We start from the raw sequence: 26,693 nt of genomic DNA on the forward strand, positions 1-26,693 counted from the left end.
CAGGCATGTAGATGTTTCTGCAACTTAAGTTAAAAAACATAGCTCCTTAAGTTTAAAAAACATAGCTCCCACATTTTCCTAGATTTATAAATTATCTTTGAATATATTAATATTTTTTTCTAGCCTTGGCTCATGTAGCTTCTGTGCCTGGAAAATTGTACAATATGATAATTCATCCTCTTTTCCAGATCATTAACAGAATATTAAACAACCTCAGACTAATATACAGAATATTTTACTAGACCATTAGTCTTTTGCTAGCTTGAAAATTGACCTCTGGTTACAATATAACAAACCCTGTGTATTTTGTTTTTAATGCATGACATTACATCTTTCTCTGTAAATAATTATGTTCTCAATATCTCACGGAAAACATTTTAGGAAAGGTTGTTTTTTTTTTTTTTTTTAAATCCAAATAAATTTTATCAACTTCTTTTTTTTTTTAATCAAGATTTCTAGCAGATAAAAGAGTGATACTTGTTCTTTAAAGAGAGCGATGGATTATTTTCTGTGTATGTATATAAATGCTCTATGATGCTTCTAATGAATGTTTTCCTTACGCTACATAACTTTTTCTTTGATTTTAATATGTATATTATATAGTCTTACTAATCTCTTTTAGTAATTTATTTTAATTAGACATTGAAGCATTTCACTGGCAAATCAAGAATTTTATTCTCAACCCCTTTTTGGGAATAACATACTGTTTTGTACTTAATGCATCTAGGGATATAGGTGGTAGTAATTATTCTTCTGACAGTTCAGTTTATCAAAATATGGCTTGTTTAACTCTTTTATACATCTTTAATTCCTGACTACTCTAAGAGAAATGCATATTGTCTTGTTGCTTCTTGTAAAACTAGACACCTAGAGAAGAAAAAGAGAGTAGAACAAGGTGATATTAACAAAAATTGAGTTAAGAATTGAGTTAAACTGCAATAGCATTCAATTATTACTGAATGCTGAAAGATGGAGAATAACTGAAGAGAGGATGAGATTGAATTAATTTTGATATTCTAGGGTGTTGTCATGGTAAACCCCAGCCAGCTCACTCACATGTTCACTCCTTCCTCCTGCAGTGGGATGGAGGATTGTATCGAAAGGGTAAAAGTAAGAAAATTCATGGGTTGAGATAAAGAGTTTAATAGATAAACTAAAAGCTGTGCACACAGGCAAAGCAAAACAAGGGATTCATTCACTGCTTCCCATGTGCAGGCAGTTGTTCAGCCATCTCCAGGAAAGCTGGGATCTATCACGTGTAATAGCGCCTTTGGAAGACAAATGTCACCGCTGACCATCCCCCTGCCTTCCTCCTTCATGCCCTGCTTTATATGCTGAGTATGAAGCCATATTGTGTGGCATATCCTTTGGGTCAGGTGGGGTCTTCTGTCCCTCGCTGTGTCTCCTCCCAGCTCCTTGGGAGGAGCCCATGCCGGCCCCCACGCTGGTGGAGTAGGGTGGGGCGAGAGGCAGAAAAGCCCTTGACCATGCAAGCTCTGCTCAGCAATAGCTCAAACATCCCTGCCTTACCAGCACTGTTTCCTGCACAAATCCAAAACATAACCCATGCAAGCTACTGGAAAGAAAATGATCTCTACCCCAACCAAAAGAAGCAGAGGTAGTAAAGTAGATATTGTGGATAGTTAATCATGATCAAATTAAAACATAATGACATAAAAAATGAGGGAGAAGAAGAATCAAAGTCGTGTAAGGAAAAGATAAGAACATCACTTTAGAAACCTTAACCACTATAAAGAAAAAGAATGGTGTCAGAGGATGCAAAAACACGCAAAGGAAAGAAGGAAGAGTTGGAAGAAAATAACTTGTCAGCGGATGTTTTTTTCTTGGTGTGAAAATCTGAGAGCTACTCCTGAAAGGGGGAACAGTATCAATTTCTTTAATGCTCTTGTTTGTACCCTACTGCTGATATTAATGAATTTGAAATATATTTTCAAAGGCAAGAGTCTGAATCACAAATTAAGGGTTGTTACTGGAATTGCTGCTTTTTACAAAAATCTGTAATAAGCTTCCAAGGGAAATTTATGTAGAGACCTGTGAAATGAGATACTAAAATGAAATGTGGTAAAGTCAATATGGGACAGAGAAGGGCAGTGCACTTTGATCATGAGGAAAATTATATCACCAGAGTTAAAATATGGATGACAGCAAGGGTTTATTTTGAAATGCTAAAATGTAAAACGTTGTTTGCACAGAACTCTATATGCAATTTTGCAGAATGTTCCATAATGTTGCAAGAATTATTAAACTTGTTCCAAACCTATTGTGTCATAGATGTTAGAAAGCATGCAAAATAAAACCACAGCCCTCAGTAATAGTGAACATGCTTGGTTTTATGCAACCAAGATTTAGATTGGCTTTCTGGGCGCAAGCTCACACTGACATCTCATGTCCAATTTTTTCACCCTTCAGTATTCCAAAGTCTTTCTCTGCAGGGCTGCTTCTCAATCCAGTCTCCGACAGTCTCTACTGATGCTGGAATGTCCAGAACCAGGTGCAGAACCTTGCACTTCGCCTTGTTGAATTTCATCAGGATCACACTGGCTGACTGTTCAAGCCTGCCAAGGTCCCTCTGACTGGCAGCCCTTCTCTTCCATGTGTCAGCTGTACCACACAGCTTGGTGCTGTCCGCAAACTTACTGATGGTGCACTCAATCCCACTGTGTCGTTGATAGTACTGGTACCAATACAGACCCTTGAGGGACACCAGTGGTTACTGGTTTCCACCTGGACTATTAGCTGTTGACTATTTTTTTAGCAGCCATGGTGTCAGTTCCTAATCCATCTAAATAGTCCTTCCCTCAAATGTTTATCTCCCCAGTTTATCAGCAAGACTGTTGTAGGGAACCACACAAGAGACCTTGTATCTCTTTTGCAGAGAGAGATGATGTCCATAGCTTTTCCCTTATCCTATAATAATCATGGAATGACACTGGATTAGTCAGGCATAATGTACTGATGATTTTCTTTTCCTTTCTCCACTTTCTATGGCCAATTTTATCAGGGTTTACTGGTAAGAAGTAGGAAATTACCCATAGTGAAGCCTGAAAAGCAAAACAGAGTGCAAAAGACATTCTCAGATTTTTCCTCTGTTGCTAAAGGATCCACACATGAAAGCCTAAAAAGAGTGTGAGAACTTGGCAAATGTCAAACAGACACACACATACAACCACATACACATACAGGGAACTAATGGAATTTGCCTTTTGGCAGCTGTCCACCTGAGGAACAACTACTACAAAAATCACCTTTCACCTGGTACTTTTGTTCCTTTCAAATTATGACTCAGGAGAAAAACAGTTGGCAGAGACTGAGTGTTCTTTAGAGGGGAGGGGAGAGTTTCAAGGCACAGGTAAGTTCATCTGCTACACCACGTGGTGTTTGTCAGGAGGCTTTGACATTGGAGAGGAGGTTGGTTAGTGCCAAGAGGAAACCCTGACAGATTTGATCACAGCAATCTGTTTTTGCTGTGTTTTTACATCTGACACCTTCTTCTTGTTGCCATTATTGGTAGGAAAGTTGGCTGTGGTGCCAGTTCTGGTTTGTTCATATAAGTGTATTGCAGTCCTGGTGTGACAGAGTAACAACAGCATACAGGCAGGTATAATTTGGACAGATGTACCAATTTTACCTTCAGAAAACCTCGTTAAATCCCTTTGTCAGTAACCTTTAACAGAGGTAAGCTCTGTGGTTTATTTTCCCGAGCAAAACTGCCAATTATAGTTAATTTCCTCAAAGAGATGGTAGGTGTTTTAAATTGTAAATTGCACTGATTGAGAAAAGGAGACATTCACTCCTCTTCTTCAGCTGAATACAAATACACAACAATTTTTTTTTCTGTAGGACTTGAAGGTACATATGACAACAAATAGCATCAGCACATCTACAATAATATTGCTTAAATAAATCAAAAGGAGAGAAACTTTACCTGTTCCTTTTCACAAGAACTACTTGTATTTAGTCAAAGATGACTGCAATTCAATTTCTCAAAATTAGTTGCATATATAAGCTGTATTATTTCACATTTAATTCTATGTAGTTCACATATAATTCTTATAAAATGCAAAATTTAACTTGCCTTTCTTCAGATGGAATAGAAAATCTTATTATACAATATTAATATTATATCATTCCATTATCTTGTATTGTATCAAATGGCACTTACCATGTAGTATTTATGTCAAAAAGGATTTTTTATTACTTGCTTCTAATTTCCTACATCTGTCAGATAATTGTAATTGACAAGCCACTGTTACTCCTTTCTAAATTTTGAATAAAGCATGAGCCCCAACACTGAAAGTACAAAATGTGCATTATACCTGGAACATTGCAAAATGGAAAGCCAAAATGAGATACTGGAGTTCTCATCCAGTTTGTTCAATAGACAAAAGGTTTTTCCACCAGCACAGATATATAATGCACAAATTATTCAAAACCAACTGATATTTTCAAATAATGGAGTTTTGATGGATCAGGTACTAGTGAGATCAATGCTGTGTTACTGATTTTTGAGTTTAAATCACGATTCTGATGACCAGTTTTGAAGTTAGCTTAATATAATTAATAATTATATAGCATGCATGAATGAAAATAGTCTGTGTTCTTTAATATTATAGATAAAATATCACAGCTTCATAATATACCCAAAACTAATGCTTGAAAGCAGTTAAACTGTAAATAATACAGAATGCTACAGGTTTTGTCTCTGCTTTTCCCTTCCTCATCCCTCTTCCCTAAAATCTCTCTCTGAAAACAAAGAAATCATATCAAGTTGATATTGGTATATATATGAAAAAGGTATTGCCAGTTCTTTGGGGTAAGGACACTAATTTATGTTTTGAAAAGTCATATACATTTTCAGTACTGAGTAATAATGACTAAAATATTTACATGAACTTAATATTCAAGGTTCTATCTTTTCCTACACATCTGTTATTCAATTCTAGGGAAACCATAATATTTTGGGAAGTATTAGAATAATTAAATATTCATATTTCACATTGTAAAGCTCTTCATTATCTAAAGCTTAGGTATGATTTTCCCAGAAATAGCTATAGCATATTCTATTCAGTCTTTTAAATTTATACTCTTCTTATTAGCAACTTAGTTATTTGGTAATCTAATTGTTTAGCTGGTTTGGTATTATTAATCCCAGTAAGATTTACTGCATTATTGTTTGTAGATGAAGATGTCATTAAAATGTAGTAGAGAAAAAAACCTGAAAACATGGCTGTATGCCAAAATCCAACAAAACCAACTTACCAAAAAAAACCCAAAATCCAAAAAAGCTTTTATCTCCATTGGATGTCTCATATGGACCTTCTATTTACCTGTAATTAACACTCTCAAGACTTCCAAATAAAAACTAGGGGTCAAAGATCCAGAAAACATCAAAATATGGTGCCAGACTACTATCTATCACAATGGGATAAAATTACAGTTTAACAGGATCTACTGGCATAACACACACAATTACTTTCTGAATTCTCCAAAGGCAACCATAAATTGAACTAGTCTTCAAAATTAAGAATTAAATAGCTGAGTCAATTAATTAGATGCATTCTTAAGATTTGATTATTCAGTTCACAGCTTCCAGTGGTGCCTACAAATGCCCATAGGGAGAATTTGCACAAACAACTTCACCAAATGCAGAGTGTGTTCTTATGGTATTCAGTTGTCTGCAGAGAGGGTTCATTCACAGTCATTTGAAATGGCAGATAGGAACTTCTCTTAAGCGTATTTGAAAGCAATCACCCTTTAGTAATAGGTAGCATTAAGTCAATATTAGTGAATTCTTTCTGCACATTCCACTTGTCTACATTAAGTAGAATGTAGTTGCATCTAGGCTTGGGAATTTTGACTAATAATAAATGTTAAATTATTTTCTAGTTTAGAAGTTGTCTACATTATTGGCAACTCAATTGTAGTGTACTCATCATGCCAACAACTTTTTCCACTCTGCAGCTAATTGCACTCAGCTCTTGTCTTACTCTCACTGACTTGACAGAGCAGTATTAATATACTCTGAACAAACTTTACAGTGGTATTTAGAGATCCTACCAGTATTTAGAGATCCTCCCATGCTCCTCTGGCTTCTTGTGCACCAGCAGAGCATGGGAAACTGAGCAGTCCTTGAATTAGGGCAAGCATTACTCAGTAACAAATAAAAACATTAATGTGTTATCAACATAATTCTCATACTAAATTCAAAATACCACACTGTACAAGTTACTATGAAGAAAATTAATTTTATCCCAGCTGAATCTAGGACACAGCTTTACTACATTCACACTTTCACAAGTGCATCACTTCAGCAGAGAAATGTCAGCTATTTGAGGTCACTGCTATGCTTTCATACTGACAGTGTTTCAGCTGATGCACAGAAAAATATGTACTTCTTTCAGAATTAATTTAACTATATGATAGTTTTATAGTTTTAATTAGTCTTTCATTATTGAATTGGTAAGCATTGCAGGCTTAGTCCAGTTTTCCATCAAATAAAGCAGATTGCATGACAAAAACCCTTATAAAAACTATTAATGAATTGATGTGGTTACCTCATTTCTATTTTAGTTACTCCTCTAAAATAATAATATTTTTACTAATACTAATATGAATGAAAACAATATGTTAAATGTTAATTCAATAGCTTTAAAATTATTATTCTTAGTAATTTTTATTCAGAGCAATTTTAGGAGGTATGAAGTGTGCTAAAATGAATTAACAGGGTCAAAATATAAAATTTAGTCTTTTTATAAATTCTTTTCCAGCATTAATAAATACAATCTAAGTAAATGCAAATATTTTCAGAAAAAGAAATAACATTTAGGTGTGTTTCTTTCAGTAATCATACTGAATCATTCAGTAATCATACACTGACTATAAGTGTCAGTGTTTATCTTCATCACAGACCCATTTTTAACAATCTTCTTAAAATACATTGCTCACTTTCCAAAAATGAAATATATAGGAAAACATAGTACTATAGTGAAAAAACCTCTTTATGTAATTGAAACCTATAGGCAACATAGAGTACAGAGTTAAGGTAATAAAACAATCCCATATTTTTTATGCAACGTCTTTTTCAACCTCAGAATTTTTATTTTTAAACAGATTTTTTTATTTGTTCTCTGAAACTTTTTGAAAAAGCTTGTGAAACAGCATTTTCTTTTTTATTTAATCCTCGCTAATGCATGGAACACAAAACTGTAGGGATTTCAGCTGATCTTCCTTACAGTCCATCCAATTATGGATATCAAACACAAATGTCCTTTAATCCCCTTTTCTTGAAAAGGAACATTTCCTGGATATACACCAACATCTATGTGTTTTCTCTGGAATCCCAATAATTTTTTTGTGTGTTGAAGCTGGAGTGATTAAGTACGTGAATTAAATGATATTGCACGTTCCTTAGTTAAATGTTGCTGCTTTACAGAGCTAGCACTTACAACCCAAATGGTTTTGTATTGTTGTTATTAATGGCATTAGAATAATGGCTACTTTAATCGTGTGTCTTCTGCTATTCAGTGATAATATAGGAATTAAAACAAAACTAAACACATTTCATTCAGACACATTTAAGCAAATTTCTGAGCTTTCATTGAATTTCACATTGAAAACTACCTAGAACAGTAGGAATATAAGTCTTCATATTGTTAAGGAAAGAGATGGAAGGCATCTAATTTATGGCTAAAGACTGCACTGATATGGGTGTTTGCTGGAGTTATGCACATTGTTGTTGTTCATTATAACTTAATTTAAACATGATTAGGGAAGGGAGTACCAGAAGATAAAACTGGTTTCTTTCTGGAAGCTGATTATCTGTATAGAGCTTTGTCATGTGCATTTATGTGTACGTATTTGCTTACATGTGTACACCCACACACAGTTAGGCACATATGTTTCAATTATTCTGTAAAGAGTTAAGAATAATAGTTATTTAAATCTAGGCAATATGAATATATTTTTCTTTCTCTGATTAAATGAATAGACTTCCAAACAACAGGTATATAGATATATTGCCTGCCTTTATGATCTTTCCTAATGTAGGGCATCCACAGTCATTTCTATGTCACTTTAACAAGCTGAAATTCTAGATAATAATTTTCCTCCACTCTATTTGAAGTGTTAAATGCTTCATTTGATCTTTCTTAAACTGCCAAATTGGAACTGCTTGTTACAACTATAAAGGTAGCTGGAGAGCGTTGGCCATAGGGATGAACCAGGTACAGTCTTAAGGCAGCCAAACTGCACCAGTGATGGAAGCCCTTCTTTGGACATGGAATGACTCAAGTCTTGCACACTAGGTGAGACTCAAAGCAAAGTTTTCCCACCAGTCTTAGGAGAAATGCTGAAATTAAATTTTGCTTTACTAATGCTCTCTTGAGACTGCAATGAACTGTTGACTTGACCTAATTGTAAAATTATAATAGTTTTCATGGGATAGGAAAATAAGACCTTTAGAGTTCTATTAAAATAGCTGCATAAATAACACATATTACTGAGATAATGACTATTAAATCCTGTATTAATCTGGTTTGAGCTGGAAATTTCTAGAAGGTTAAGCACGTGCTATGTGGAACAGAGAGGTCATACAACTGATGTGTGATTTCTGAAAACTGAGCCCTTTTTTCATATTTAAAAGGTATGTGACAGATGGAGCAATTGCATATAAAATGCAAGGAAACGTCGTCAGCTTAAGCAGTTGTGGATGATTTTTTGCTGCCATTAGAGGCTTCAGAGTGAATACCTAATATGCAAGCCTGGTAAACTGCATGCATGGGACCTGCCTGTCATATGTGTGATTCATATTATCTAAATGGAGGAAGACATAGCATAAATTGTCAGTACAACTGGGACAACTTACAAAAACAGAAAATTTGCTTCTGAATGTGATTTTTGTTCATTATGCAAAGGAAATGTAAGCCAGAGGACATGCTTACAGCACGGTGACTTCATTTGTGATAGATTTGTGCATGAACAGTTCTGGGAATACAAAGTGATTGTACATCCATAGATAAATGAAATCTACTACTTTTTAATAGTTTATTAACACATTGATCAGTGTTTCAAAATCAAAACCTTTTAGAGATGTTTGCTGACTTAATGTTTACAACTGCATTGCTTGCAGCACTTCTTACAGGGGTGAAAAAGTAGCCCACATGAAACCCTTATTTGTTATGACCATATTGACTGGAGCTGTTTTCATAACAGTTTATATATATATATATATATATATATATATATATACATATATGTGAAAAAGAAGCAGTTTCTGGCAGACAAAACTCCTTTCCAAAAGAGGTTTGACAAAGTTCAGTGATACATTGCACCATGCTCTTTTCACTCAGCAGTGAATGGAGTTGTAGGACAAATGGAAAGAGGTCACCTGGCCTTTAATATATGCATTACAAAGTCACATCTTTTTCTAGTAATTGCCATTAACAATAAGATATTTTTCTAAAATACAATAGACCTTTATACAAATGTATTACTCAGTAGATTTATGTTATCTACAGCATATTTAACATATGTAATAAAGTAGTTCCTACCTTTGACCATTTGGGAAAAAATTCCCATCCTATTTATATTTTGAAACATTTTTCTGTTACTTTTCAGTATCATGAAAAGTGAAACACAAACTTTATAAATGAGGAACTCTGATCAAACACCAGGTTGGTCAATAGAGATACTCAGGGAATTCAGTCTTTAATGCACTAGATCATTAATAATACTGCTGGATCCTGGGTTGCTGTTGAAATTTACCATCCGTGTTTCATGTGGGATGAATGAGTAAACAGTTCTTAGACTGCAGAAGGGTCAAATCCTATAATACAGTGATTATGTTTACTTGCTGTATGGGAACTGAGAGTTAAAATTTCTGCTCCTTTGATTTGGGATTAGGAGAATATTAGATATGGGGAAAAAATTGGCCCAACCCTGAACACTTGCAAACGAAGCCCCAAAGCAGAGGGAAGTGTTGATCTGTGGGACAATAAGCTGTTGCAGGCAGGCAAATTTTTCTGAGCAATGGGAGTTTCTGAGTTATGATTCCATTCAGTCTCCAACATTAGTGCAACATTAAACTAACCTTAGAGGCATAGCAACTTTTTTATTTTATGACAGGGATTACCATCTTTTTTTAGAAGTTTAAGGACAAATTAATTGACATTTTTAATTAAAAAAAAAAAATAACATGGTTGGAAAATTCAAATTTTTGCTGTCTGTGTGAGATATTCTGAGGAGAACAGATGTCATTGTTGGAATTATTTCAGTAGCTCCAAAACCACCTAAAATACTTAGGAGCATTGCTTAGAAAAATTATTTGAATCTTTCAAAAATATAAGCTTCCAGAAACATACTATTTCACGCTAACAGTATCACCCACATGGCTTGTATCAGCAATAGTGTGGCCAGCAGGACCAGGGCAGTGATGGTTCCCCTGTACTTGGCACTGGTGAGGCTGCACCTCAAATCCTGTGCTCATTTCTGGGTCCCTCACTGCAAGGAGAACATTGATGCACTGGAGTGCTCTGTTATTGGAGGACAGCAGGGGTGGAGAAGCATCTGGCCTAAACTCTGAGGGAGCTGAAGTTGTTTAATTTGAAGAATTAAAGAATTAATTAAAGAATTAAAGAAATGAAGCTCAGGAAACATTTTTTCACTCTCTACAACTGCCTGAAAGGAGTTTTTAGCCAACTGAGAGTTGGTCTCTTTTTCCAAATAGCAAGGCATAGGGTGAGAGGAAATGGTTTCAAGTTTCACCAGTGGGGGTTTAAATTGGATATTGGGAAAAATTTATTCGTGGAAAGGATGGTCAGGTATTAGAACAGTCGGTCCAGGGAAGTTGTTGAGTCACCATCCCTGGAGGTATTTAAAAGATGGAGATGTGGCACTTAGGGCCACAGTTGGACCTGATGATCTTTTTCAGCCGTAACAATTGCATAACAATTTTATGGCTGGTATGCATAGTATGAATAAAGTCCAATGTGATAGGAGCACAGAAACCTGGTGTGAGAACTCATTGATATAATCCATTTTACCCGATCTCAAAATTAATATAAAAGCCTCTCAAACCCAATAACTTAGTTACAAAAGTGTAGTCCAGTTTCTAATAGGAAAATGATTGTTTCACAAAATGTAGGAGAAACAGCATTCCCACTCACATTGTAAATAAATGCATACTAACTTATAGTAATTTCTTCTGGAAATGGATTACAGCAATGTATGATATTTTACATCTTTGAAGAACATAAAAATGGAATAAGAGGTGTTTCAAATATTACAGATAACCTTATGTCACATACCTTGTTAAGTGATACATCTAATAGCATGATGTGAGCACATTTTCCAAATTCTCATTACACTTGCGTTGTTTTTTTCAGAAGTACACTGAGCCAGCATCACACTGGGAAGCACATTAAAGAGAAAATCCTTGCAATATGTTATTGAAATGTGTGTTGCAGATTTTGGGGTGAGATAGTACCCAAACTAAAATGTTCTGGGACACAATTACTTCTTTCACTCAAAAATACTTGAAATAGGGATTACAGTCCTAATAACTGTACACACAGTTTTTGTCTACAGGTACTGCATATATAGGGTCACACTGATTTTGGTATTTTTTAATTCATAGGAATAAAAATTATGTGGTACTTGATATTATATTTGCCACATGATTATCATATTTTTTATCAAACAATTAAAAGACTACCTCCCTTGGGAAACAAGTATTGAAATTTGTTATGTACATTCAAACTTATGTCTATATGTATTCATTGCCTATAAATAACTATTTCTCATAAATATTTTACATGAATCAAAAATAGTTTAAGGGCAAGGTTGAGTACATAGTTTATTTAAATACAAAATTAACTTTATTTGTGTATCATCTGAGAAAGTATTGTACCTTCATTGGGCTATAAGTAATTTGGAAGAATATTGAACAAAAGGACAAAACACAGATGGTGGCTGAGATTATGAGCCTGTATCTATTACTTCTGAAAGAAAATAGAGATTGGAGAACACCTATATTTCATTGACAGAGATATTTTACCTCGTTAATTATGTACTGGATATATATTATGAATCCACTGGTGAAAAATATCTTTTGTACAACATCATCAAAGATGGAGACTTTATGTGGAGATAGAGTACCAGTCACTACTTTTTACATTTTTGCTCACTAATCATCATCACTGCATCCATAGTGGCAGTGCTTCCACAAAATGCCTGTAGAAAATGTGTGTCTGGAAGACAAATAAAACTAGTACATTGATCCCAAAACTGTATACATTAAAAAATCTTAAATACTTTAGTAATAATAAAGACATTCTGTCTTACAATCATGGACTAAGATTTAACTGAAGCCTTGGATTTTGAGAGATATAAATATAGTTAACAGTAGAATTTAAGTAGGAAAATAAAAGGAGTAAATAATATTTATTTAAATATGATATATCTGTTACAAATGTAGACTTCACACATAAAGTTAAAGTATACTGTTCTTTTTCAGCCTGTATTGAAAAGACGCTTCAAAATAAAGAAAATTCAAGAAATTCATGATTAGCATGCTTAGACCATTTTATTTCTTTAGTAGCCATGTTAATTTCTAAGCTAAATTATACATTGAGTTTCCTATTCGTGTTTCACTTCTTATTAAGTAACTGTTTACATTACAGAGGATTACTTGCTATGGGAGTATGCAGAGTATAATGGAAGGCTAGATGCAAGGATAGCTTGGTGTATTTTTATATTTTAGTCAGAAAACAGAAGTATGCCCGAGGATGAGGATGGTGAAAATTATGGTTATTTCCTCTTACTCCCATAAGCTCAGGCTGTGGCACATATGAGTATAAATGTTTATGTGTGTGTGTGTGTGCCTGTGTGTGTTTGCATGTGTACACCTCAAAAGTATTTTAAGAAAGCATATTGAATGCAAATTAAAATATATTCTTCACTAAATCTTCTAATAAAGAAATGAAAGTTCTTTATTATGGTAAGTAAATGTTTTCAGTCAATTTCTAGGTTTTTCTAAAGAGCATGAGATGTGGTATATCTTCAACCAAGGCTGGTTTTGACCAATTTCATGAATAGAGATTGACTCAATTCTCTTTCACGTTTGTTTACAGTCTTGTTTTACATATCTTTTTGCTCTTATGGGAAGCAAGATTAAATTCTAAGGAGGTCTTTATGGTTTGTCTTGGTCAAATCAAGTTGTGTAAAACTCAAATGATCATTTTATTTGCATTATTTCCATCCAAAATTCAGGTTGTGGCTATTTCTTAATAAATTTTAATGAGAATGAATAAAATGCTAAGTTATTGAAGAAAGTAACCAAAGGCATTATGTCCTTAGGGTTACAGAACAGAATAAAAAAAAATTGCATTTCTTATGTAAAAACATAATTTTGTAATTTTTAACATATTTTTTGTTTATATTATTCTTTTTTAATAGCACATTAATTTGGTTTTTTTTGAAGAAATCACTTTTAACTAAAGTACTGCATTGTCACAGAATATGATACATTTTTTCAAATATTTTCAATTTGTTCTTCTTGACATTTTATGTTTATGTGCAGTTTGCATCTTTTTTGTTTTTCAATTTCAAATGTAACAGATTTTGACATTTTTGTTACATTTTTTGTACTGGTGTTTTTTTATTTTTGAGAACCTGCTGGTTTTGAATTCTCTTTTTTCCCTTTATTCTCCTCCTCAATATGATCCCAGGAGCCAACACAAAGAAAAGCGCAGATGATATAACCAGTAATGATCGTGGTGAAGATGAAGGTATTTTTTGTTTTTTCAAAGCCTGACCCTGATGCATGAACTTTTCAATTTTTGTTATAATAAGAATGATTATTGTTATTATTATTGCTCTTATTTCAACATGATTTTTAGTCCCTTATTTGCAGAAGCTCACATCAGTGTGCTTCTTTATTTTCTTCTTTAGAATTTGCTTTGATTGTTTTTCTTTTTCAAGTCTAAATTAGCATATAGATGACTGCAGTTCCTCCATGACATAGGTGTAAAGTTTATTCCTATATATGTGAAGTGAGTAACATAAATGTTATTTGAAACCACATATTTTTTTCCCCTCTATTCTTTCTTAGGCTGAGAAAATGGAATTTAAAAACATGCATGTGCTCTTTTCCCTCCTACACATTTTGTATATTCACTTGTTTGAAATTCATGAAAAAAATTCACATATATCCTTCCTTTCACTTCCACTGTTTCCCCAGTGCACATGCTGTACATTGATACAGTTGAACTGTGCTTTGTCTTTGCTATTTTTATTTACTTATTGATATTTTTTTCTCACAGGATGTGGTTTATTTCAGGACACAAAAATAAAGGAAGCTGTTGATGTTGCTTTATTGTTTTTTTCCTGTAATCAGCTAGCCTCTGAGACACATTCATTCTGACTCTGACCACATTCCAACTGAAATCAGTAACAATCATTTCATTGACTTCTTTCAAAGTTGGACTGGGTTTCCTGAAAAGAAATGCTAAAAGGTCACAGTGAGGTACCCCAAAAAAGTTTTAGATGGAAACGATTTTTCTTGCCTTGACGCAACAAATCTATTTAGGATGCATCAAAATAGAAAGTCGTGAAATCTTCCTCTATTCTCACCTTCCTTTTTATTAAAGTTACATTGTCAGTTTACATGTATTTACCAAATGAAGAAAAAAAACATTTTCAAATTAAATGAGAAGATAAAAAATCCTGGATAGTTCATTGGTCTGGCTTTAAAGCAATATATTTATTAATCCTCTCAGGCTTGGCCAATCCAAAGTATTATTCCATGTCTTTTTTCCTGTTTTTTTCCCCATCTGACAAAATTTCAAATTACTTTGAAGCATATGTCCGTTCTATTTCCCTTAGAATCATACACACTGCAGTGAAGATACTATCACCTCTTTTCCTGGGAGTTCAGGTCTATTGTATATATTCTGTATATAAAATACCATAATAAAAACCTCAGGTCTTTGATTCACACTGGTTGCCCTCTACTCCATCACCTTCACTGCTGAATTACACTTTTTTTTGCAACACAGAAATACTGTGCAAAGTACTCTAAAATTACTCTGTTGCTTTCTGATTATCACCTTCATGTTTCTGTGCAACATATGCTTTTTTCAAATGATGGTATTATCATTTCTATACCAAATTCTGAAGTTAATTTTAAAGTAAAGAACAAATAACAGGCAAAACCAAAGTCGTTTTAAAAATAAAGATAAATACTAGATTATGAACACATTATCATTCAACCTTTTTTAAAATGTATAAAATGATAGAATTTCATGATTAACAAAGGTATCCACTTTAGATCTAAGCATATAAAGCATTGAGCTAATTTCCTTTATATTGAAAATAATAATGTTCCAATTGAAGAGGAAGTGGAAACCTTCTATTGACTTCATCAGTGAATGATTGAACCCTGAGGTAGAATAAGGTAATAAGAAAAGATTAAATGCAAAAAAAAAAAAAACATGCCATGAGATTTTGGGGAGAGAAGGGAAGGGTAATTCAGCAACACAAATAATTATGTTAAATAATTGCTGCTTTCAGGTTTTTTGAGGTCTTAGCTGTGCCTTCAGAGAAGAAGCACTTTTATGTACTTTGCTGAAAATGCTGACAATAATAAAAAAAATAGAGCCACTAGAATGCACCTCATTTCTTTAAATGATCTGTTTAATTGCTGTACTACTTTTATAGTCACAACAATTAAAAAGATCTTATCACAAAAACTTTTGTTCTGCTGCTCAAGTACATAATTTAAAATACAACATGTAAGAATCTATCTTTTCATGGAAAGGAGGCAGAATCAATGACAAGCCTTAAACTCTGACAAGTAGACAGGCTTACACTGCAGCCTGGACATTCCTGAACTCAGCTGGAAATTTGTGCTATTTGAGGTATACACATGAGTAAAGCAAAAGTGGGACACAGGAATATGATAGTCAAAATTTACTTTTAAATATGCTCTAATTAGTTCCACATATATAAAACACTGACTATCTGGTACCTCATTGATGATCACATTTTTTATCTCAGTATTCCCTAATCAGCCTGAGGGGAGGGAAGATGTTTGGAAGCTTTTCAAATGTAGATCCCTCACCTGCAGGTATTTAGATCAGCTTTTTCTTTGTCTACCTCCCTTCTCCACTCTTCATTATATGCCTATCCAAAAGATTTTTTTCAAAACCTGGTTGAATAATCAGAGGCTCTGCTTTTCCTTGTATGATATGCTATATACTTGAAAGAAGTGCTCTGATTCCAAGCAGATAGACTGAATTATTTATAGAAGATTTATATATCTAATAGTAGCTTACTGAATTGTCTTCTACTTTATAAAGGGGCTTAACCTCTCTTCACACTGTTTTTGTAGATAACATAAGGTCCAGATTTAGGTATTCTGAATCATCACTGACATCAAGAGCCAAACTTTTTAGATTAACCTGCTCCCAAATATACCCCAGTCACTGATTTGCACATCTTTATAGCTCACTATTAATTATGTAATATCAATTTCATTTAAATTTATTTTAGATTTTTTTTAAATTTTGTCAATTTCATTGAACATTATTTTAAAGACCCAGCTGTTTATCTTTTTAAAAGTAGCCAGGAATTTTCTACCTGTACAAAAGATCAGCAATACCATTAACTCAAGGCTTAGCTGCTACCAGACCAGGAAAAATGCAACACAAAAGACATAATTAAATTTAAATACAAAAAATGTGGGCCATAAATTCACATAAATCCTCTGTATTAACTCCTAGGCTGTTTAAAAGAAAGAACAGTCTACTATGTTTTTTCCTACCAGAACATTTAGATTTTTTGCTGTTATCTGTTACTGAACAGTTGGGAACATAATTTCAATAATTATGTCCCATGAGAAATGGGAAAGTATGGATCATTACTCTAATTTTATTATTAGATGCATAGATATTTCTAAATTGGTATATATTTGAATCTGAGTATTCTAAAGAAACCAAGATTATTTCGTAATTTGGTTTTTTAGGCTTTAAGACATTTCTGTTAAAATTAAATTTCCTGTAATACTGAATGCATTTGAAGTAAGACCATTTTAGAGGAAATAGTATTTGAAATTTTAAATTATAAATATTAGGCTTGTAGGATGGTCCTGAACTGTGTAAGCTAATGGATATAGGGGTGGTGACGCTGAAAACACAGCAAGTAATTAAGGCTATTGTAAGCACTGTTAAAAATTGCTAATGCCATTTTCCTTATGTTTTTATTACTTTATTGTGTTTTCCTTACTTGAATTTTTTCAGACATTCATGATCAGAACAGCAAGAAACCTGTTATGGTCTACATCCATGGTGGATCTTACATGGAGGGTACTGGAAATATGATTGATGGCAGCATTCTCGCAAGTTATGGAAATGTCATTGTTGTCACTATCAATTACAGGCTGGGGGTTTTAGGTAAGTGACTTTTTTCTTCATATAAATATTTGCACAGAAATATTTGATTGCTGAATTTTTCCACTGATCAGTCATAGATATTTGGCTCAGTTTTGATTTTAAAGCAGAACAATCTCAATGATGGATTTTGAATTCTGTCCATTTTTTATGGAAACTGGGTTAAACTACATTATTTTTGATGCTTTCATCTTAAAAAGAAATGGACTGGAAATGTATAATGTTTTGGTAACTGGTATCTTTTTCTTAAATAATTTCTATTCCATGTTTAAAAAAAAAAGAAGAAAGTCAATCAAAAATGAGTCCTCACAGTTTTAAAAGTGTTGGCAATGGCAAGAAGAAGGAAAGTGTTACTATTTATCTGTATTTAGTAATTTTGTGTGCAAATTGGTTTCCGGAGATGCATACAAAAAATAAAAAAATTAAATACACCGATGGAATTTGTATTGTGGGTTATAGGCAATCAGTGAGTTTTAAGGAGTACAGTGACTTTATCTTCAAAAATATAAGAAACTCCATAATCATGGTGCCTAGCATGATTTGTCTTTTGTCCAAAATAAGGTTTATTTATTTTTTGAGGTTTTACTTTTCCATAGAAAAAAATAACATCTAAAAAATGGCATAAAATGGCAGACATTAGAAATATTTGTTATCTTAGTGAAAAAGCTTATAGTTTGTATAGAATAGAATACAGAATGCTCAAATGTTCATATTTCTGGCCTTTTGGATACACAGGGTAAGGTACAGTAATTTTGTTTTTGTGTCTTTTTACAAGAACTTTTGATCTTGTTTTTCTTAATAGCAAAACTGATCTATTTTCATGGTAGGTACTGTTTTGGAGCACAGAAGTCTTCTATTGCTGAGTTATCTGTTCATGCTTTTCATGTTTTTCAACAACTTTATAGTTCATCAGAGTACTGAGAATATTTTCTTGTCCCTGATTTTGAGTATTCATTAAATACCAAAGAGTATTTTTTTCTAAGATGGAAAGAGATTTAAAATTAAAGCCAGATATATAAAAAGATATCTTGATATATTTATGCGTTCAGTCTTGGTACTCAGAAACACCCAAACAAACACAAAAAAAACCTGAAAAAACAAAACAAACCAACCAACCAAACAAAAAACCCACACAAAACAACAACAAAAACAAACAAAAAAAACCAACCAACCAACCAACCAAACAAAAGGACAAAAAAGGAGGAACTGAAGACACGAGAAAACAAATTACTGTTTTGGTTGTTGTCAAACAACATGTATACCCAGAATCTTGGTAGTTATTTATCTGTAAAAAAGATTATTTAGTGCATCTCTTTAAAAAGTTTTCTTTTGGTTTCTTAAAACTAACATTGTTGAAGGATACAGATGAGTGTAAACTACTATTGGTTTAAAATCTTTCATTGTCCCTCTGTATTTTATAAATTAAAGGGGAAAGTGAAATATTTGCATTGGTGAACTCATATTTTATGAATTTATATTGAAAACAAAATAAATAGAAGAAAGAGTGAGAATGCTATTTTTTTTAATTGTGCCATTCAGGAAAAAAAGGCAAAAAACAGGGGCATTTATACGAGAAACAGAAAAGTAATAGTAGTCAGGATTTTAAATGGATTAGGAAAAATACATATGTGTATTGACATTAAATATTGCTTCTCAACAGTGGCAAATGTAACTTTCAAGACGCTATGGAATTTATTCTTTATTACAAAAGTCTATGTTTGAATTAGAAAAACAGAAGATATTCGGAAAATGTGTACACTTTTAAAAGTCAGAAGAATTCTATTTTATGAACATATTTACATTTTTTTCTTCCTGGGTGAAATGTAAATGTGATCACTGAGAGCTCATTAGGCTCTCCCTGGACATTGGAAGATATTAGGTGAATTTCATGTATTTTTGATTTGCTTCATGAGTTAAAAAAAAGGAAAAAGAAAACACAAATTTCTTCAGGAAAACAGCCACGTGTAAAACAAACTTGACTATTCATAAGAGTTAGAAAAGTAGTGTCATTTTATGACATATGGTTTGAATACTAACACTATTTGTATCCCTTTCTTCTAGTCTGGGTTAATGATGGTCATATTTCTGTAAATCTGGTGTGTTTCAATGGTGTTTGATTTGTAAGAACGTACACAAAGTCACATACAAATCTGCTGTTAACGACAGAGATGTGTAATTCTATCGCTATTATCTCACCCTGTAATGAAGGAATATACATCAAATTGATCACAGTGCTGAATTGCTGGAGATGCTAAATGGAAAATTCACTTGAATGGACATGAATACTGAATCTTATACTCTCTATAAATGTTAGTACTGTTCTTGAGGGACATTATTTATTTTTCTTTCAGTCTATAGTGTGTCATTAATAGCAGTAGATAGAAAAAGTATTAGGACCACACAGATAACCACTGGATGATTTAGAACAAGTCATAGAACCAAGAAATGGTTTGGGTTCAAAAGGATCTTCCAAAACCATCCAGTCCAACCCTGATGCCATGGGAAGGGACATCGGTTACATCAGGTTGCTCAAAGCTCAATCCAACCTGACTTTGAGCACTTCCAACGATGAAGCATCCACAACTTCTCTAGGCAACCTGTTCCAGTGTGTCCCCACCCTCATAATAAAAAATTTCTTTTGCCCCTTGTCCTGTCACTGTAGGCCTAGTTAAAAGTTTCTCCATCTTTCCTGTAAGCACCCTTTGTATATTTCAAGGCTTCAATAAGTTCTCCTAGAAGCATTTTCTTCTCCAGGTTGAACAGTCCCAGTTCAGCTTTTCTGACCATTTTTGTGGCCCTCCTCTGGACCTTCCTCAACAAGTCCGTGGCTTTCTTGTTCTGGGGTCCCCAGAGCTGAATGCAGCACTCTAGGTGGGGTCCTACAAGACCAGAGTAGAGGGACAGGATCACCTCCATCAATCTGCTGGCCACACTGCTTTTGATGCAGCCCAGGATGTGGTTAGTATTCTGGGCTGCAAGTGCATATTGCTGTCTCTTATCCAGTATATTCATCCACCATTATCCCCAAGCCATCTCATTCATCCTCAGTCTGTAAAATACTGGAGTTTCTTCCAGTGGTGGTACAGGACCTTGCACTTGGCTTTTTTGATCTTCTAGAGGTTCCCACTGGTCCACTTTTCAAGCCTTTCAAAGTCCTTCTGCATGGCATCCCTTCCCTCTAGTACATCAAGTGCAGCACTCATCTTTGTGATGTCCACACATTTCCTGATGGTGCACTTAATCCAACTGTCGGTGTCCTTAATGAAGGTATTAAATAGTATTGGTCCCACTATGAACCTTTAAGGGACACCAGTGGTTATTGCTTTGCACTTGGATATTTAGCTGTTGACTGCAACTTTTCAGTACATGGCCATTCATCCCGTTCGTTATCCATCCAATGGTCCACCCATAAAATTCATATTTCTTCAATTTGTTGTCAAGAATGTTATGGAGGATCTCATCAAATTTCTTAAAAACATCCAGGCAGATAAGATCCAGGCAATAACATTGATTGCTCTTTGCTTGCTACTGATGGAGTCACATTATTGTATATGGCCTCTTATTGTAGCTAAGCCAGACATGATTTGACATGGCTTGGTGAAGCCATGATGCTGTTACTAGTCACATTTCTGTCTTGCATATGCTTCAGTATAACTTTCATAAGGATATGTTCTGTGATCTTATTATTGGGTGTGGAGGGGAAGCTGACTGGTCAGTACTTTCCAGGATCCTCCTAAGTATCCTTTTTAAAACAGATATGATGTCCCCTCAGTCACTCGGGCCTTCCTCTGATTCCCTGGTTTTTCAAATATGGTGGAAATTGGCTTAGTGTCTGCATATTTTATTTCCCTCAAGACATTTTATTGGGTCCCATGCACTTCTGTATGCTCAGGTTCCTCAGGTGATCTGAAAACCGATCTACTACAATGGTGGAGACTTAATTCCCCCAATCTCTGCCTGAAAATTTGGGGAGTTGACAGATGTAGGAACAGAGATTACCAGTGAAAACTGAGGAGCAAAAAAAACAAACAAAAAAAAAGTTTTAGTACCTCAAACTTCTCCATGGCATTTTTCAATAGTTCTCTTGTCTTATTTATTGTGGGAAGTATATTTCCCTTTTCTGAGCAGCATATCTGTAAAAGCCTTTCTATCCAGTCTTCATATTCCTTGCCAAATTCAGCTCAAGCTGCACTTTAGCTTTTCTAATCTCATCCCTACATATCTAGACAGCATTTTTATCTTCTTCCTAGGATATATATCCATGGTTCCAGTTCCCCAAAGTATGGCTACAACCAAGAAATTAAAAATCCTGGTCTAAAGTAAATGAAAAACAGACATCTGAGTCAGAAAAGACCCTTTTTTAGTGTAGATGTGACATCATGACATTCAGGGTTATAAAGCATTTTAACTGAATCATAGAGACAAATATTTTCATGCCTATCTTTTCTCCTTGCATACGGGTAAAATAGTCTTTAAAATAGTCTTATGGGTAAAATGGGTCTTTAGATTGTGCACTGAACAATATTTATCTGTAACTCCAAAAATACTTCCTGTCTTAGAGGACTGCAGAGATGGTCTGGAAATAATTTCCTCATCTCTCTCTTTCTTTCTAAGTAGCACCATGACAAAAGAGCAGACAGATAGGCCCAAGACTTTCCAACTTTTTAATTATCTCTGTCTTTCCTTTGAGTTCTAGAATTTCCTCTAATTTCTAGATCCCCAAGAATGCATGTGGCAATATAAGAGTTGTTGTTATTTAGAAGGCCATATTTTCCCTTTAAGTATAAATATGCATTTATCAAAATACATTCCATGAATAGGATACTTTTGGGACAATAAAATAAAAACAAACATTTTCCTTCTACTTAGTGTAGTGGGCACTGTTTGAGGGGTGCTGTGGTGATGAGTTTAATTACTTGTGTACTTCAAGGCTTGTGAGGATCCTGCCTCTGCCCAGCTAGGCAATTTCTGTTTTTACTCATACCTCACCACAGTGAGGACTGAAGATGCTACTGGAGCTAAAGGAAGCTGCTAAGTTGTCCCAGTGTGAGGCAGTCCTCCTGTATACTGAAAAATTCAATACTGTAAAACACAGAAGTACTAAATCCCATGGTGGTCCCCAACCCTCACTACATGCTTTGAGCATTGTGTAACTTTTTATTATACATATAAATTTTTCAGAAACTGAGTTGAATTTTCAAAATTCCAAAGCTATTTGGAGAGTTATCTATCAAAAATAATAGAAATTTATGAGAGTGGGAGGGAAAATAGATATCCTAATTAAAAGTATGTTACAAAAAATAGAATGGTTTGATTGACCTGACTCACTCAATCTAGATACTGCTCAATTCCTCTTTATTATCTACATTCTTAGTCTTTGTGGATATGCTTTTAGAAGTAGCAACATCTTTCCAACACAGCTATAAGCACTCTTTTAGTGCCTTTTTCAGGATTATGTTGGCAAGAAAGATACTAAAGAGGGATTTATATTTAGAGTTGTTTTACAGAGACGTGACCTGAATCATCTGTCATGGTGAGATTTCAATGTGCGGAATCTCTGTTTAGATTGTATAACAGCAGAAAGTAAACCTGAAAACACCTTCCCTAAAAAAAAAAAAAAAAAAAAAAAAAATCCAAAACAAATCCTCAAAGCAATAAAATCAAAGTCCTCTAATATTTCAAGGAAAAAAGCTTAAGCAATCTTCAAAAAAAGTTGTCATATTCAAAGAGGAATGTTCTTGTGTGACAAAACCAAAGACGATTTCTAGAAATATGAATCAGGCATTTGGAAGCCAGAGTCTTACTATAGAAAAATAAGAAATGCAAAAGCTGAGATGAATTCTAGAAATATGAATGAGATATTTTGGAAGGCAGAGCTAACTGAAACACCTACTGCAGTAAAGTGAGACACTCTAAGAGTTCAGAATTGTAAAATTGAGTTAGCATTTCTGAGACCTCTTGCAATTTTCTTCCTCTTAGAATTCTAAATCATGCAGATAAGAATAGACTATCTCTCATCTATCTGCCTTTTTGGCAATAAGTATCCATTTTAAGTACTCTGTCTGAAAAGGCTGGACTTCCTTTTAGCTGAAATTATATCCACATGCAATTATAATCTCTCTAAGTAATCATATTAGACAGGGAAATATAAATCAAGTTTACAAGGAAGCTCCATACATCTTCAAGTTAGTGAGAGCCTTAGCTTGTTCTGTTTCACTGCGTACCTGTTGTGCGAGTTACAGCACTGACAAAGTGTATGTTGTAAATGATCTACTTAGGATCTGACTGATTTTTATAGGTCCATTCCAACTGAGCTGCATTGTGCTCTATTCTATTCTATTCTATTCTATTCTATTCTATTCTATTCTATTCAGCAGTAATCAAATAAAGCAAGCAGTATGTGGCCCCATGGGCAGGATTCTTGTGTACACTACAAGACATTGATCTTTATCTTCAATAGCGTAATTGCTGCAAAGAATAACTCTGTATTTTAAATTTTGATATACAGATATCTGTTCCCTTTGTGCCTCTGGACACCCCTTCTCTACCTCCAGTGTGTGTGATTCCACTAGTACAGGAAACTTAAGGTGGTCTCCTGGTAGAAAAGGCCAGAGGTAATAAAACATTGGAATGACCCAGGGGCTGGAGTATGCTAAGTAAATCTATTTCATGCTTACACAGAAAGGAGGTTTATTTAGACTCCTTAAAGTTACTGTGACTGTTTCTATTGTTGCAGCCAATACAAACTTCTCTATATTGCCTCACTCACATCTCTAAGCTTCGTGCAAATTTCTTGGCCAGTTTGGTCTCATGTTTCTTCTCAGTTGGCTAACAATTTGTTAGCTAATGTTAGTTTTCATAGCTGATTTCCTAGTTCAGTGTAATTCCTAAATTCCCAGTATAACACCTGTTAATCCCACTGCTATTAACATATTTTTGTAAACATTGCAAATATGATCTTTAATTCTTTTATTTTTGCTTCTGGTAAAACTTCCTTTTATATTATATTTTAATTATATTTTTACAGTCACAGAAATTGTGTTTGTGCAAATGCAGCTCATAAGCTCTATCCATATACCATTTGATTTAGACTCTTCCATTTCAAATATCAGAAGCAACAAATGCTTAAGTAACAGTGTCATCAGTAGCTATGTGTAGCCTCATAGAGCTTCTAAAATTAGGTATATTGTTTGTTGAAATGTAATTGTCAAAAGTGGAATTTAGCAAGAAACTTTTGACAGAGAGTTCCTTTTACCTAAATTCAACAAAATCCAGTTTCTCCAGGCTTGATGGATTGAGCCAGTTGACTATGACAGTAGAGCATGGTATTACAAAATATTTTTTATCATAGCCTATACAGTAAAACAGATCAAAAAGCTACAAGATAGTGTAAAAGGACCCTTTGGACCTGATCTGTGAGCCAGTTACCAACCCAATGCATGCTGTGTTTATCCAGCTGTGTTTCTGGACATGTTATCCAGAAAGTTACTGTGAGAGACATGCTTTTAATACTATTATGAAGATTCTGGCTGACTAAAAGAAATACATGTCAAATCTATCATTTTGTAAGAGACAAGGTTTTATACAGAAATTAGAAGAGAAAAAAAAAGAAAAAAAGAAAGGTGCAATTTAATCTAACCACCCCTTGGAAATGAGCCTGTTAACATAATCAGAATAGCAATAGTGTGTGTGTGCAGTAAATTTTGTTACTTTGTTCACAAGGAGACAGGGGAGCATCTTGCAGTGGTTAAAAGAGTTAAAAGATGCATTATTTCACCAGCTCTTGGAAGGATAGCACAAAACAAGTGCATTTTTTCCTGAATTATTTTATACCTCCCACATAATTCCTTGCAATTAGAGCCTGGCAGACACTGAAGGATCAAAATACCTTTACTGCTTTACAATACTTGTTCACACAGTATATGAGTATACAGTATAGAGAGCTAAAAACATGCTTTCAGTGTGGTATTAGAGTTTCCATTTTAGAACAGATGGATTTTTTTTTTGCTTTAATATCTCCAAAAGCCTCTGTAAAATATCTGAAAATATTGAATGAATAAAGCTTCCTGGTGATGGATGTTAAGTGCATTCTTCAATAGATATCTGCAGGTAAAGGTTAGCAGCTGAGAAAGGCTATCCATTTTCATCTTTCCATTTCTGCTTTCTAATTGAAAATTATGGTTTCCATTTAGGAAATCAAAATAATGTATCCTTTTGGCTTTCATTGGTGTCAAGTTTCCTGTGATAGCATTTGTTCATTTAAAGCTCATATTGATTAGGAGAAAGCATAACAGCACTGGACGCAATAAAATTACTGTTGAAAAAAGTGAAAAGGACAAAATTATTTAAGAATTTTCCATTCTTTCTGCTCCCCATTTTCACACCTTTTGTGGATTGTATTATGTATGTTTCCTAAAACTAAGTACCCCCAGTTTGGGATCTGGGAAAAGGTAAAATAAATACTTATACTTCATTAGAATTTTAGAGACAAGAATAAAACTAGAAGGTACCTAACTTTTGTCACTCATACAATCATAATTTGCAAAAAATCAAATCTTAGCCATGTAAAGAAACAAAACCAGTTTCTGTGAATATAATGAATAAGTTTGCAATTTCATTTCTGCTAGAAATGTTAAATCAATGTTTAACATTTACTCAAGTATGTGACTCCTTTTAAAACAATTTAAGTATGATTTTTCACATTTCACTTTTGTTGCATGTACAACAAGTTGTCTGGTTGTAAATATTTGAAATGAGTAGTGAAATGAATTTTGAAGTGCTCCTTGAAAATATTTCCACATTTTATTAGCAAGTAGGTACCTAACTGCATTATGTTTCTGTTATAATCTCATCTGTAATGACTAGTTGTGTTTCTATCAGAAGATATTTTGGTCAAATAAGAAGGTAACAAATAATACATTAATTTACAGATACTGTCTAGCCCACAACCAAATATCACATTGAGGCTAATTAATCATGAGAAAAATTTCATGCCTTTATACTTTCAGTGGGATTGCATTAGTCCCCAGCAAGACAATCTGTGAAAATTTTCTTCTGTTGAGAATCTTTCAGGGCGAAATACTGGCAGTATTTCATATCTATATGAAAACTTCATGGTTTTGATACAGATGACTTAGCTACTGTAAACTTCTAAGAGATTTGGCTGTAAAGCTCCTTAACTTCTGTACAGTTTTCCTTTTACCAGAAAATATTTGGAGAATTCCTGTT

The 26,693-nt window shown here is 33.9% G+C and overlaps 1 protein-coding gene across 4 annotated transcripts in view; it reads left to right on the plus strand.

The window, feature by feature from the left end:
• Positions 1 to 26,693, plus strand: part of NLGN4X (neuroligin 4 X-linked) — a 164,583-nt gene that overhangs the window by 79,894 nt on the left and 57,996 nt on the right. For 3 of the 4 annotated variants that reach the window (XM_053970850.1, XM_053970849.1, XM_053970852.1), the window contains exons 4-5: positions 13,746 to 13,805; positions 17,316 to 17,468. In XM_053970850.1, coding sequence (XP_053826825.1) covers positions 13,746 to 13,805; positions 17,316 to 17,468 — 213 coding nt within the window. The remainder of the gene's footprint in view (positions 1 to 13,745; positions 13,806 to 17,315; positions 17,469 to 26,693) is intronic. The other variant, XM_053970851.1, reaches the window with a different exon arrangement.

Source organism: Vidua macroura, chromosome 2 (assembly GCF_024509145.1).
Source record: "Vidua macroura isolate BioBank_ID:100142 chromosome 2, ASM2450914v1, whole genome shotgun sequence".
Classification (NCBI taxonomy): Eukaryota; Metazoa; Chordata; class Aves; order Passeriformes; family Viduidae; genus Vidua; species Vidua macroura.